Source organism: Oncorhynchus clarkii, chromosome 26 (genome assembly GCF_045791955.1).
Source record: "Oncorhynchus clarkii lewisi isolate Uvic-CL-2024 chromosome 26, UVic_Ocla_1.0, whole genome shotgun sequence".
Lineage (NCBI taxonomy): Eukaryota > Metazoa > Chordata > Actinopteri > Salmoniformes > Salmonidae > Oncorhynchus > Oncorhynchus clarkii.
In genome coordinates this window covers 25,979,350-25,994,565 of record NC_092172.1, presented here as the reverse complement: position 1 = coordinate 25,994,565, position 15,216 = coordinate 25,979,350, and the positions used below count along the sequence as shown (strand labels likewise).

Genomic DNA, 15,216 nt, shown 5'->3' with positions numbered 1-15,216 from the left:
GCGCAACCCCTAGCACATACGCTTCCACTCTTCAGATATGATCTGAAAGTAGGTTGCAGAGACTAAATAACCATTGAATATGTATTTGTTTTAAAATAATCTTTATTGACTGTTCAAAAACCGCACAAACAACTCTGGTGAAATAATTTTGTTATATTGACAGAATACTAAATGTGTTTTGTAAATCTCACTGATCTCGTTGTGAGGAATCTTTGATCAATGTAGCAGCAACTAGATTTGCCTCGGCTACGTTACAATTACATCACATTAAATATGAAATGTTACATGCAATCAAGTTCTTAAATAGTGTAGCCAGCTTTGTTGTTTATGGGAACCAGCTTGTTTGCTAACTACACATTAAACATTTCGTTCATCACTTTATCCACATCATCAACAGATATATCTTTCATATCAAAAACATCAAAACCATCCTGGTTGTTGTAGGTGACCTCACTGAAGGTCCAGACAATTAGAGCTCTGAATCCTGTAGCCGTCTGCAGTGAGCAGATGAACTTGTTGGTGAATAGAGACTTTGGATCTGTCTGAAGGCAGTGGGAAGTCTCTAGGAACTGATCAAACCCACGGGGAACCAGGGTGAAGCCTTAGATCTTCTTGGTTGGGCTCTTGTGTACCAGAGGCGAGTTGGCAAAGGCCTCATTGAGAACCAGAGGCTTTCGACCAGTCTTCTCCAACTTCCACAGGTCTCCATCTTGTATGAGACGGAAGACGTCAGGGGATCCTTCCCGGAGACGAGCTCAAGAGGGTGCCATATTTGGGAGGATACCCCAAAGTCTGCAATGTAAGCAGTCCCATCAATAACTACCTTGTTGATGAGGTGAGAGTCTTTTGGGCCGAACTGGTTTATGGTGTTGTTGTAGACTCTTGAACCCAGTGTTACTGGATTATAACACATCTCTTTTAGCACCCAAGCAAAGAGGAGGTTATTTTCATAACACACTCGTGGAGGACAGAGGTTTCATAAATTATAGCAATAGTCTAAATCCAATGTACACAATTCCAAGCAGGAAAATCCTTTCAAAATCACTTATTCCACAACTGTACGAGAGCACGCAGACTTCAGTGCGGGAAAGAGTCCAAAAAGCTGCTGCAGTTTGCCTTACCACTGACTGCTGAACATCAGGGGTAACCACTTCTTACATGTCGGTTACATGTCACTTCATTGAAGATTTTTCGATGTCTAGGTGTCTTCTGGACTGCTTTGAGTTCAGCGACAGACACACCTCAGAGAACTTGGCAGAGGAACTGTTGAGAGTGGCCAGAGAATGGCAAGTAGATGGAAGAGTGGTCTGTTTTGTAAGCGACAATGCAGCTAACATAACCAAAGCCATGAACATTTTAAAATGGACCCATCATCCATGTCTTGCCCACACAATCAACCTGATTGTAAGAGATGCTCTGAAGGTGATGAAGCCCACTGTGGACAAAGTGAAAGCAGCTGTGGAATACTTCCACAGGAGCACAGTAGGTGCTGAAAAACTAAAGTCTACACAATGCCAGATGGGGATGCCTGAGCTGAGGCCTGAACAAGACTGCATTACAAGGTGGAATTCAACATTTTATGTTGAAGCGGTTTCTTGAGTCAAAGGATGCCATCATCTCTACCCTGGCCATTGTCAATGCACCTGTTGATGCTCTGACCCAAGAGGAATGGGAAGTGGTGGAGGTGTGCAGAGTCCTGGAACCCATTGAGCAGGTCATTGTGGAGATTAGTGGTGAAAGGTACAGGAAGCAGTTATTACTACATCATTATTTAATCCAATATTATATATGTATAAGCAGTAGATGAGAATTTAGTATCCGTAGACAAAACATAAACCTGAACTAATAAGTTACTGTTCTCTCTTTTCAGCCATGTGACAGCCTCAAAAATGATACTCCTGTTAAGGGTCTGCAGCGAATCACAGCCATTCGCCAGAGAGAAGCAAATGTAACCACAGGACGTGACAGAGTTGATGGACACCCTATGTTCATCAATGGACAGAAAGTTCCACAGAATGGAATATAATCACGTGCTATCAGAAACCTCTGCACTTGACCCCAGGTTTAAGAAGTTAGCCTTCAGTAACGCCAGAGCGATTGATGAGGCTCTTCAAAGAATAACCTCAGCAGCAGGGAGGGACAGCCCCAGCAGTCAGCTGGCTCAGGCACCAGGGCAACAGGAAGAAGAGGGATCAGATGGAGCAGAAGCACCAGCAGTAGTGCCACAAACATCTGCTGTTTGGATGCTGTTTGACGAGAGAGCAACTGGGTATGCAGCATGAAGGAATCCCTCAGCAGATGCCATAATGGAGGTCCGATCCTATTTGGAGGAGCCCCTCCAGAGATCTGCAGATCCTCTGAGCTGGTGGAAGAACAAGGCTTCTGTCTTCCTACGGCTTACTAAAGTCATGACAGGGAGACTGAGGGAAGAAACCGCATCAGCCCCTCGAAAGTGAGGCAACTTGGATTTCTGAATGCAAATCTTTCATAAAAGCTAAATATAGTCAGCATTGCTGTGTGCTGCTGGTTATATGGCAATAAAGAAGAGAGAGAAAAGAGGGACCAGTTGAATGTTTTACGTGGGATGCTGCAGTTTTGCACATTGTTATTTATTTTTCTTTGATATGGTTCAATATTCTATTATTATGCTGTTCAGATTGTATTTGTTTTGAATGGTTAGATTTATATGCACTTTGTTTATATACATTAAGTTACACTTTAAATGTAAATGTTTAATATAATTATTTTTCATAACAAACCAATGCATTTCTAAATAAATTGTGGTTAAGGTAGAGTAAGATTTCCTTTAATTAGAATTGTTTTAACACCAATCGTAGTCAAACTATCGCAAACTGTTTGACTTGAAAAAATACAACATATTTTTTTAAAGAGTCGTTTGGGAGCTAAAAGAGCCGTCTCTTTTTGGTGAGCTGAGCCGAACGAGCCGGCTCACTGAAAAGAGCTAGAATGCCCATCACTACTTGTGGTGTATGTATGGGAACTGTTGTACATTTCAGATACACTGAAATGGGATGTTCCTGTGACAACATGAGGTCCCTGGCAGGGACAACATATAAAAACCCCTGAGTAGCTCAGTGGTCTCAATACTAGGGGTGTCACTACAGACCCTGGTTCGATTCCAGGCTGTATCACAACTGGCCATGATTGGGAGTCCCACAAGGCGGTGCACAATTGACCCAGAGTCGCAGGGTTAGGGTTTGACCGACAAGGACATCATTGTAATTAAGAATGTTCTTAACTAACTTGTTAAATAAAGGTCAAATAAATTGTTTTTTTTTTTAAGCTCTAATTCTCTGTCAATAAAGAGGAGTTACCACGAAAAAAGTGTAAAGTAGGAAGTTTGCGTAACCCATGCACTGACAAGTCATGAAACCGCTCGCAATTCCTTCCAAGAATTCCACTAGCTCCGCCCAAGGAAGTTGTTTGTAAGCCTGTAACACCGCAACGATAAGGTTGCTACGTTATAACGCCAAGGTAAAAGCCTGCTTTTCAATTGAAATTAAAGTGTTTGATGTTCAATAGCCTCGATCACAGCCTGTAGACCAGTAAAATATGTCAGCGATCTGATTGATACGGTACAGGTTTACACAACTGTCATTGTCGTACTCTTATGTAGCTAAACTAGTTTGCATCAGATGTTGCGTCATGAAGCTAATGTAGCCAAACGTCAAGGTAGCACTATCAAGTAATAGGTCATAATCTTACAAGTATGGCTACTGTAGACGTGATGAGGTTGCAAGTTGTTATACTGCTGGTTGTTATACATTTCGGCACGTGTCTCTTTTACAAATTCAATGTGTTAATTCATGCTCTCTCTGAAGGTACTGTGTGTGGTGTTATTTCAAGCACAATGACCTTCAAGTTTTATTTTCAGTGAAATGGAAAAGGCGCGAATATGCACGTTTTTGATTACCGGTGGCAGTGGATACTTTGGTTTCCGGTAAGCCCATCAAAATATACATATTTTACATTGTTGCCTGTACATAGTCTTCATCTCATCAATACAGAAGAGAACTTCTACATTACCAAGTGAATGTGCAAAATAATTCGGTAACGGCAGTTCTAAACCCCACTAGGGGGAGTTATCATACCAGTTATTCGAATGATGTTATTCACTATTGTCTATTTATTCTGTGTTACATACTAAAGTGGCAGAACCTTATCACCCCATCAATTGAATCCCTGAATCCCTGCTTACAACAAATTGTTGTGACTTACTAATGGTAGCTTAATAAGCCGTGCTTAACTTGGACAGGAGCTCACCGGAGTTGAGTACCAGCCCTCAAATGTTCTACTACTTAAGCTCCTATTCCTGTTATAGAATATGAGCTCAAAAGTATTGTGGAGCTCCTGCACCTAAATATAAACAGTACTGCCACCCAAAATAACTATCTGCACCTATTTCAGTCCAAGTCAAGCACTGTTCATAAGTAGGCTAATGACTTTCCTATTTCGTTTTTAATGTTGAACTGAACATTCCTTGAATATCCCTCACTACATGTGAAAGGTTTCCCTTTACCCAATATTCCAGATTAACAGGATCACTCTATTCTTCATTTCTTACAGCCTTGCCTGCTCACTACATAAAAAGGGAGCTAAAGTCATTCTGTTTGATATGAGCCCACCCAGCCTAGAGGTTCCAGAGGGCATTGTGTTCCTAAAGGGAGATATTCGTGAATATGCTCAGGTGGAGAAGGCGGTCACTGGCATGGACTGTGTTTTCCACATCGCCTCCTATGGCATGTCTGGCAGGGAGCAGCTGAACAGGAAGCTGATTGAAGAGGTGAATGTCCAGGGCACAGAGCATGTCCTCAGGGCCTGTGTAGAGGCTGGAGTCTCCAGGCTCATCTACACTAGCACCTTCAACGTAGTGTTCGGAGGCCAAGTCATTGAGGGTGGTGACGAAAGCCTCCCCTACCTACCTCTCCATCTCCACCCTGACCACTACTCCAGAACCAAGTCGGTAGCTGAGATGGCCGTGATGAAAGCTAGTGGTACAGAGCTGAAAGATGGGACAGGTGTGTTGAGGGCCTGTGCTCTGCGTCCAGCCGGTATATACGGGCCTGGCGAGCAGAGGCACCTGCCCAGGATCGTTGGGTACATAGAGAAGGGGATATTCAGGTTTGTGTATGGAGATCCAAGAAGTTTAGTGGAGTTTGTCCATGTAGACAACCTGGTGTCTGCACACGAACTGGCTGCAGAGGCTCTGATGTCAGAGCACCAGCACCGCTCTGCTGGACAGGCATACTTCATCTCAGATGGAAGACCTGTCAACAACTTTGAGTTCTTCAGACCTCTGGTGGAGGGTTTGGGTTACTCTTTCCCCAAACTACGTCTACCCCTCTCTCTCATTTACTTTGTTGCATTCCTCACTGAGATGATTCACCATCTCATCGGCCCAATCTATAACTTCCAGCCTCTGCTCACACGCACAGAGGTGTATAAGACCGGCGTGACTCATTACTTCAGCATGGCGAAGGCCAAGGCCGAGCTGGGTTATGAGCCCCAGGAGTATAACCTGGAGGAAGTTGTGCAGTGGTTCAAGAGTAGAGGTCACGGAAGAAAACCTAGGGGTTCACGTCTCCAGCGACTGATACTAGATGGTCTTCTATTAGCAGCTGTAGTAGCTCTGGCCCTCTCATACCTCCCAGTGGTTGGCAGTTAATCAGCAGGCAGTAATAAAGTGATACATCTCAATGGCACATTTAAATGTTGAAACTTGTGCTATACTAGTGGTGATGGATTGTTTAGTTTTCCTTTTATTAATTATAATGTTGGCAATTTGTAAAAAAATAAAATAAAATGTATAATAATATTATTAACCTGGAGTAGACCTGTTCAAATTAAAGACCACATACCCTTGTCTTAATAAATTACCATGATTGTGTTTTGTGTAAATTCCAACAATGGGGGTGACCGGTATCCTAGTGGTTAGAGCGTTGGGCCAGTAACCGAAAGGTTGCTAGATCGAATCCCGACCTGAATCCCGAATCTCAAATCTGTCGTTCTGCCCCTGAACAAGGCAGTTAACCCATTGTTCCCCGGTAGGCCGTCATTGTAAATAAGAATTTGTTATTTACTGACTTGCCTAGTTAAATAAAGAAAATATATATATACCTAGTTAGATATACTAACTTTCTCTAAACGTGATTATGCATAAGAGACATCTCTTGGTGCAGATGTCTATTGGTACAAACAAAATTTGGTCCCACTTTAAATGAAGTACAACTTATAAATCATACATAAAGACTTCATAAGCACTAGATAAATGCTTAAATAATCATCTATAACCATATGTCATAAAGAGTGACAACCATTCCCACTGTAGGGTGAATTGCCAAATGTAACAACACACAATTTAATCAGTTATTTATTTATTTTAAAATGTAACCTTTATTTAACTACGCAAGTCAGTTAGGAACAAATTCTTATTTACAATGACATCACAATGACATTTCCTATAAGGGAAAGAACAACAGATTTTTACCTTGTCAGCTCGGTTACTGGCCCAATGCTTTAACCACTAGGCTACCTGCCGCCCTGATGACATACGCTTAAAGATGATTTGTGACACATTTATGTAGTGCTTATGAAGCCTTTATGTATGCTATACAAAACCCTTTATAAGTTGTACTTCATTTAAAGTGGGACCCAACATTTACATTCGTTTTGTTTTTACATCTCAATTGAAGATGGTAATAAGAAATATGACGGACAATGTATTGATGTTTAACACAAGACTTTATGCATTTTTTTTATACTGTACAACTTTGAAATGTTTCATGATGACCAACAGATTTTTTGTCAGTGTGTGATATCTTTTATCAGACGTGCTGCTGAATTCCTAACCTTTCTGGTTGTTTTGTGACCAAATCCTAATGGGGATCAATAATTTGTTGGTATCTGTAATAACATTTCCTATAGGGGATATTTTTATTTATTTTAGTTGGATAATGGTCTCATAATATTATTGAATAAAATTACACGACTGACTTGATTTGTGATTTGTGTTTGTAATGAGTTGCACAAAGTAATAGGCTAACTTCATAAAAAATTGGGGACAAGTCTCAACTTAATCATCACACATTATATAAACTTTTTTGCAACTTATAAAACATCAATGTTTTTGCGAGAATGCAATATTTTGCTGTCAAGAACAAAATCATAAATGCGAGTTATGCGACAAATAAGAGATGCATAATATTGGTGGCAAAAGCCCTTTGTTGATAGACAGAAGAGAAGCCTTCCCTGCATGCGGCATCTAAACTGTGATACATTGTGTCCAGCACTTAAACTTTGATACGTGTCCAGCATGCTCTAGAAACCATCCATTCTAAAAACAGTGAAGCTGTTTCTGTCCCGAAACCGAAAAGGGCAAAGGAAGTTGGGCCAGGTGAGACTGGTCCTTTGTGCAGTTTTTTAAGGCTGAGATGAATACAGCCGTACTCTCCAGGGAGTATTCTTTTTTCAAACTCAGGCACCCCCTTGCTGAGTTGGTCGCAATCATTGTTTCGCTCCAGCATTAACCACATTCCAGAGAGGCGGAGTGCACCCCGTCCACTTCCTCGCATTCCTTCTCCACAAACGAGTCCCTTGCGCTAAATTGTGTTTAAAATGGGTTTTGGCGCACTCTGTCTCTTTTAATATGTAAGATGTGGCTGTTAGTGGTGCATTGCAATATTTTCGCGACCTCAGATTTAAATGTGAGGCTCTTTTGGAAATCTGGAGAAAAACTTGACAAGGGAAAATTCCTCCGCGCAGCGCGCCATTGACTGTAAAGACCTTTCAATTTAACAAAAACTGAAGTTGACAAATGTAACTACGTTGAAACTTTGTGATAAGGGTTTATGTTTTCGAAGAAAAAGATCATGCAACGCTTCGATATTTCTAAGCACACTGGCTGTTCAGCAAACAGGCGACGATGCCTGGATTGAGCCTGCGTTTTGTTATGATTTCCAAGTGAAATGCAATTACTGCTATCTCTCACTCGGTAGTCGGTTTGTGGACTAGTGCGCTCTTTCTCTGAACTTGTTCGTCGGCTCCGAAGCAAACCATGGATCACTATGAGGAAGATTTGGGACTCCGGGCGAGTAAATTAATGGAGGACCTTTCCTTATATGAAGCATACAAGGATGGAATGTACAGTTTAAGGAGGGACATGGTTATCAACCCCGATTTGGATTTTTCGTCTCCAACGATACCCGAGCAGAAAAGTACGACAATGAATGGCAACTCTGTGCCTCAGCAACAGACACACACCGTTGAGAATTACATGACTGGGAATAAAGTGTACACTGCGGCTCCTGTGCGCCCCGTGAATGGCAACAGAGCCGTTCCTGTGGATTATTGCACCCCTCAAAGAGACACAGTTTATCCTAATGAAGATAGCTATTGCACCAAATCCGAAATTGCTTTGCCGTGTTATAGCGGCGCGTCCGAGCGACACAGGAGGTACTCCTTGGAGGTGCTGGGGCATAGGTACAGCACTGGTAGCGCGTACGATGGAGTGGTTTTGAACAAGCCAGTACCTTCACCTGGCAACAGATGCAACAGTATATGTGTTACCACCAACCACGACGGCAGATACAATGCAACCAGCCCGCGGTCCAGTTTCGTATCCCCCCTCTCCTCCCAGGAGCAAAGCAAACATGCAAGCCCGAGGTCGAGCATCAGTAGCCCGCGCACGAGTCTGGTGGTACCCGGGCAAGACAAGTATACGAGTCCCAGGTCCAGTCTGGTACACTGTGAAGGGAGCAGTGCCCTCAGCCCCCGGTCTAGCTATGCAAGTACAGCCAGCGACACAAGTAAACATTCCAGCCCAAGGGCCAGTCTGAACAGCTATGACTGCTGCAGTAAACCCAGCAGTAACCGCACCAGCGGCATCAGTATGGGCTACGACCAAAGGCACATCAGCCCCAGGTCCAGCACGGCGAGCCAGTATTCTTGTACCACCAGTCCACGCTCTAGCTATTCAGATTCGCGTTACATGCCTGTGGAGAACCATGATCTGGAGGGTGCAGTTTTGCATGGCATGCCGGTGGCCAGTCCCCGGTCAAGCATCTGCAGCCAGGACGGGTGCGCAAGACCCGGGACAATAGCTAACTGCGTCGTTAGTCCCCGGTCCAGTATCTCCAGTCACAGTTCCAGAAGTTCCCAGAGCTCCAGGGGATCTATGAGCACCTACCCAGATCTCCAACTGCCTTCACCCAGGTCCTCAATGCTGGGGACTGGTTTGCAGGAGGACATACTAACACAAGATTGTGGCGATACCAACGGTGTTCATAGTCGTATCCATCTCCAAGCGCTCTCTGGGATGCCAGAGGCCTTGCCACTGCATGCACCACAACAGTCAACCCAGGCAGGGATGAACACAGAGGTGACCGCTGGATCACCATCATCTTCTTATGGGCTCCATACGAAAACTCCAGCCTCAGGGCAGAGGTTTAAACTACCTTACCAGGTGACCCCATGCCGGGAAAGTGGCCCAAGCCAAGCAGAAAGGAGTCTGGAAGCACTCACCTTGGAGCTGGAGAAGGAGTTAGAAATGCACATGAAAAAAGAATACTTTGGTAAGTGTAACTCCTCCTATGAACACTGTTGATTATAAGGAACAGTATGAGAGTGCAATGAAGTGAGAATAAAGCTTTAAAATAGAAAAACAAAAAATGAAATGAAACAATATTTTGATTGATCTTGGTATATCTTTTTTTTTAGACTACTTGTAAACTTATGACAGCTCCCTAAACATGTCTCAATAAGAGGTCAGAATTAGGCTATTCTTACACAAAGTCAAATGAATTAGTCAGGTAAAAATGTAAAAGGGCCAGACTAGATCCTCCACGTTCCATGTGTTTGGTGGTCTGATAATAACCCTCATGGTTATGAACTTGAACTCTGGTGCCCTGTGGTCCATACATGTGTGAAGTCAGTTGATGGGCTTCACTGGGTTACTTCATCTTCAGCTGGGTCACTAACCTCATTATAGCTGATTGGCACAACACAGGACAGCACAACACAGGTCAGGCCATGGAGATTTGGAAACATTTTCAATTATAACACCTCATTTTATTGCTTGACACAAACATCTCATCACTGGTTCTAGTTGATTTACCTAATAAATATTTTCCCTTTGATAATGTGTTTACACTGAAGATCATTTTAGTTTATTTGAAGCATGGGCTTTAACCTCTTAGAGCGCAGTGCAAAAACTAAACATACATTTTTCAAGTTTAAGAATATTATCTTCACATTACATTTTGTGTTGTCATAATATTTGGTGTGTTTGGTATCGTGGGAGGCTGAGGTGGCGTTAGGCTAACTGGAGCATTAACTGAGTGATCAGGCCCATTTTGTCCATGGAGCCGGCTGATTGGTCAAACAGCAGCCCTGCCACTGATCAATCAGAACTGGCTGGTCACGCCTGAGGTAGCCCTTTGCCTCAAGTCCTTGGGTGTTTTGTGAGGTGAGGTGGGGGGTGGGGGAATTCTGTCCAGAGAGTTACTGGGGATACTTTTCATTATAAAATCACAGTCCTGATCTCCATCTCTGTACCTTGCACAGCAAGTGTAATAACAATAGTGTAAGAACATAGTAATAACAGCCTAACTACATTACATATTGACATAACAGGGATGTTCTTATGTGTAACAAGTCAGGTGTTATTAATTGTTACTCATGTTACTACAAAGCAGCTATTTTGTAGTGCTAAGTAAATCCATTGTTTACTATTCCAGTGTAGTTGTGGAGCTTGTAATGCTTGTCTGTTTAATCGTCATGTAGTTAAAAGGGGCCGTTGAACATGACTTCAGCCTAGCTTCACTGAGCTTTGTTGTCATCTCATCTAGTGGCTGGTTGCAACCTTAACAACTAACATGTATTCTATAATGCCAACAACGACTCCCTCTGTGGCAGATAAGAGTGGCTTTTGCAGGGAAATACACATTTCTGTTTTGGCAGAGCTAACGTTTACACAGCGCTGAGTGGGGCTGAATGGAACCTTCTGTTCTGTCCCAGGGAGCGAGTAGATACCCTTCAGTGATTCAGTGGTCTTGCTGTTTGGTGAAAACGCCCGGCAAGTCGGACACTGCAGCGGGCATTCTCTGGAAGACTTCTCTCTGCCGTTTCTCTCTGTGCATTCCATAAGATATATTTTTTTTGTTCCTTTTTTCTCCATGAGTGCTCTGAGCTGAAACTTTTTGCAGCATATTCCCTCCCTGAGACTTGAAATCATTGTTTTTGAAGGTGTAAACTCTCCCCTCCCACAGGAAAAGTAGGGAGAATCTATTCACCTATTGAATGTGCTGATGGACAAATGGCTGCGGGTCTGAGAACAGAACAGTGGTTTGATTTTGTTTTCGTCCAGTGCGCTGGCTGGCTCAGAGTGACGCTGAGACGGCTGTTCATTTGTCACAGAGGAGCAGGTGAGAGCTGTAGAATGTAGCAGACAGAAGCCCCTCACAGTACGCTGGGCCAAGAGAGAGAGAGAGAGAGAGCCAGCTCTGTTTCCATGGCGACAGTGGAGAAATTGATCGCCCCCGGCTTTGAGGTCTGTGCTGTCACACTGCGTTGCTCTGCTCTGTGCTCTGCCTCACTGCAGGCCCCTGTGTGGCCTCTGTTTGTTGTGGTGGCGAAGGAGCTGTGAATCAACAGCTGGCCCGGGACAGACCAGCATTGAGGCCTCCAGAGCAGAGCCGCCCCGCCCCCGACTCGCCCCCGCCCAGACCCCCCCACGAAGCCCTTCATTAACCAGCCAGTGGGGAGTCGGGCAGCACCAGACACTTGGCACACGATCTTGGCTCGCAGGCCAGACATGGCGGTCGGGGGTCAAGTCTGATCACCTGCTCAGAATAATAATGACGGTATAGTAATGCTACATGGTTGACTCAGAAAGGGTTTGGTCAACTTTTACTGTGTTGGTGGTGGTGTCAGTCACCCCAACTCTCAATTCTCGCTGCAGCCGCTCTGGAGGGCAGTCTGAGCTACAATGTATGGCTTAGAGCTAAATGGAGCAGATACAATTGCTCTTTTGACAAATACACTTATGAATACACAAAACAAATAGGCAGCTAAATGTTTTAAGGCCATTGGTAACCCTTGTGTCAGTTGATACGTGAACATAGCTCACATTAATTATACATGTTCATGATGCATTAGCTTAATCACAAATTCACTCTCATTAGTGAAGTGTGAGTATTTTTTTAGCTCCCTATCATGAATATGGGAAGTGTTTAGAATGCTGCCATTACCCTTCCAACAACAGACCATGAGTAGAGAGAACACACTGTCCCTGGCCTGCCTAAACAACAACAGAACACAGCATAATCACTTAAATATTGTGAGAGATTTTCAGATAGAGTTTCTGCCTCATTTCCAGTTTCATGCCATTTCTCTAACATCTAGGTTTTGGACAAACATTGCAGGTACATCAACATACTGATTTCAAGTACACAAACAAATTGAATGTTACTATTTCTTATTACTTCCATTCTTGCTTATGTAGCATAATAGTGTATTTCACATGTCCCCAACAGTGGTGTACTGCTATTTTTAGGTGAGGGAGCGCCAAAATATAAATGTAAATTACATCATTATTTACTCATTCAAAGTTTGTACCGACAGATGTAGCCAATTGAATAGCCTATCATTATAGAATATGCATAAAATGCATTCTACAATTGCAACATCTGCCTTTGCCTAACCATATGGTCCAAAGAAAATGTTATATTTTTAATGCTCTCAAACCTAAGTTAGGCATAGGCTACCTCATTTCAAATAGGCCATCATCACTGTCCATCGTGAATGATTATTCTTCACATTTTGCAGCTGAAACGTCCAAACGGCATCTCCATGCCAATCATTTGTTTGATCTCAATCAGTTTCATGGGAATGGTATTAGAGCTTTCTGAATTAGCCTACTGTTTTATGAGCCAATTAGAGTAGATTGTTACAACAAACTATTAGCCTACTGTTTTATGAGCCAATTAGAGTAGATTGTTACAACAAACTATTAGCCTACTGTTTTATGAGCCAATTAGAGTAGATTGTGGTAACAAACTATTAGCCTACTGTTTTATGAGCCAATTAGAGTAGATTGTTACAACAAACTATTAGCCTACTGTTTTATGAGCCAATTAGAGTAGATTGTGATAGCAAACTATTAACCTACTGTTTTATGAGCCAATTAGAGTAGATTGTTACAACAAACTATTAGCCTACTGTTTTATGAGCCAATTAGAGTAGATTGTGTTAACAAACTATTAACCTACTGTTTTATGAGCCAATTAGAGTAGATTGTTACAACAAACTATTAGCCTACTGTTTTATGAGCCAATTAGAGTAGACTGTGATAGAAAACTATTAGCCTACTGTTTTATGAGCCAATTAGAGTAGATTGTGATAAACTATTAGCCTACTGTTTTATGAGCCAATTAGAGTTGATTGTGTTAACAAACTATTAACCTACTGTTTTATGAGAAAATTAGAGTAGATTGTGATAACAAATTATTGGCCTACTGTTTTATGAGTGAAATAGAGTAGATTGTGATAAAACTATTAGCCTACTGTTTTATGAGCGAATTAGAGTAGATTGTGATAAACTATTAGCCTACTGTTTTATGAGCCAATTAGAGTAGATTGTGATAACAAACTATTAGTCTACTGTTTTATGAGCAAATTTGAGTAGATTGTGTTAACAAACTATTAGCCTACTGTTTTATGAGCCAATTAGAGTTGATTGTGTTAACAAACTATTAACCTACTGTTTTATGAGAAAATTAGAGTAGATTGTGATAACAAATTATTGGCCTACTGTTTTATGAGTGAAATAGAGTAGATTGTGATAAAACTATTAGCCTACTGTTTTATGAGCGAATTAGAGTAGATTGTGATAAACTATTAGCCTACTGTTTTATGAGAGAATTAGAGTGGATTGTGTTAACAAACTATTAGTCTACTGTTTTATGAGAGAATTAGAGTAGATTGTGATAACAAATTATTAGCCTACTGTTTTATGAGCGAATTAGAGTAGATTGTGATAACAAAGTCTTAGCCAACGGTTTTATGAGCCAATTAGAGTAGATTGTGTTAACAAACTATTAGCCTACTGTTTTATGAGCGAATTAGAGTAGATTGTGATAACAAACCATTAGCCTACTGTTTTATGAGCGAATTAGAGTAGATTGTGATAACAAACCATTAGCCTTTGTTTCAATCAAAGGGTATATCCTGCCTAGTGGCGTGCGCTACTGAGTTGACACATGTGGATTTCTTTTGGACTATTCATGTTATGGTGAGTGAATGAGGACCCAAAAGCGAACTAACTTAAACAGAGCTTCTTTAATAACCAAACATAGGTAGGCTCAGATAGACCGGCAGATTCCGACAGGACAGGACAAGGTTACAGCAAACATGACGATAGTCTGGCTCCGGCATGAAACACAACAAACAAGAATCCGACAAGGACAGGAACAGAAACAGAGAGAGATATAGGGACCTAATCAGAGGGAAAAAGGGAACAGGTGGGAAACGGGGTGAATGGGTAGTTAGAGGAGACAAGGAACAGCTGGGGGAAAGCGGGGGAGAAAAGGTAACCTAACAACGACCAGCAGAGGGAGACAGGGTGAAGGGAAAGGACAGAGACAAGACACAACATGACAGTACATGACAGTACCCCCCCACTCACCGAGCGCCTCCTGGCGCACTCGAGGAGGAAACCTGGCGGCAACGGAGGAAATCCTCGATCAGCGCACGGTCCAGCACGTCCCGAGAGGGAACCCAACTCCTCTCCTCAGGACCGTACCCCTCCCAATCTACGAGGTACTGGTGACCACGGCCCCGAGGACGCATGTCCAAAATTCTACGGACCCTGTAGATGGGTGCGCCCTCGACAAGGATGGGGGGGGGGGGGGGGAAGACGAGCGGGGGCGCGAAGGACGGGCTTGATGCAGGAGACATGGAAGACCGGGTGGACGCGACGAAGGTATCGCGGAAGAAGAAGTCGAACTGCGACAGGATTAATGACCCGAGAAATACGGAACGGACCAATGAACCGCGGGGTCAACTTGCGAGAAGCCGTCTTAAGGGGAAGGTTCTGAGTGGAGAGCCAAACTCTCTGACCGCGACAATATCTAGGACTCTTAGTTCTACGCTTATTAGCAGCCCTCACAGTCTGCGTCCTATAACGGCAAAGTGCAGACC

The 15,216-nt window shown here is 42.8% G+C and overlaps 2 protein-coding genes and 1 pseudogene across 2 annotated transcripts in view; 2 read left to right on the top strand and 1 right to left on the bottom strand.

Moving 5' to 3' along the window:
- Positions 1–350: 350 nt before the first annotated feature.
- On the bottom strand, positions 351–3,787 carry LOC139384592 (arylamine N-acetyltransferase, pineal gland isozyme NAT-10-like; annotated as a pseudogene).
- Positions 3,429–5,886, top strand: LOC139385123 (short chain dehydrogenase/reductase family 42E, member 1). The gene is made up of 3 exons (XM_071130194.1): positions 3,429–3,495; positions 3,896–3,961; positions 4,588–5,886. The coding sequence occupies exons 2-3, from the start codon at positions 3,900–3,902 to the stop codon at positions 5,684–5,686; spliced, it is 1,161 nt and encodes a 386-aa protein (XP_070986295.1). The 5' UTR covers positions 3,429–3,495; positions 3,896–3,899; the 3' UTR covers positions 5,687–5,886.
- A 2,041-nt stretch (positions 5,887–7,927) lies between these two features.
- LOC139385232 (Wilms tumor protein 1-interacting protein homolog) overlaps positions 7,928–15,216 on the top strand; it is a 42,008-nt gene continuing 34,719 nt past the window's right edge. Inside the window, exon 1 of the mRNA XM_071130370.1 lies at positions 7,928–9,590. Within this exon, the coding sequence (XP_070986471.1) occupies positions 8,075–9,590 (1,516 nt within the window). The 5' untranslated portion in view covers positions 7,928–8,074. The remainder of the gene's footprint in view (positions 9,591–15,216) is intronic.

Bases quoted from the DNA above. Each gene is read 5' to 3' on its own strand.
- LOC139385123 (XM_071130194.1), top strand. From the start codon at position 3,900: ATGGAAAAGGCGCGAATATGCACGTTTTTGATTACCGGTGGCAGTGGA. The intron at 3,962-4,587 runs GTAAGCCCATCA...CATTTCTTACAG, and splicing joins AGTGGATACTTTGGTTTCCG to CCTTGCCTGCTCACTACATA.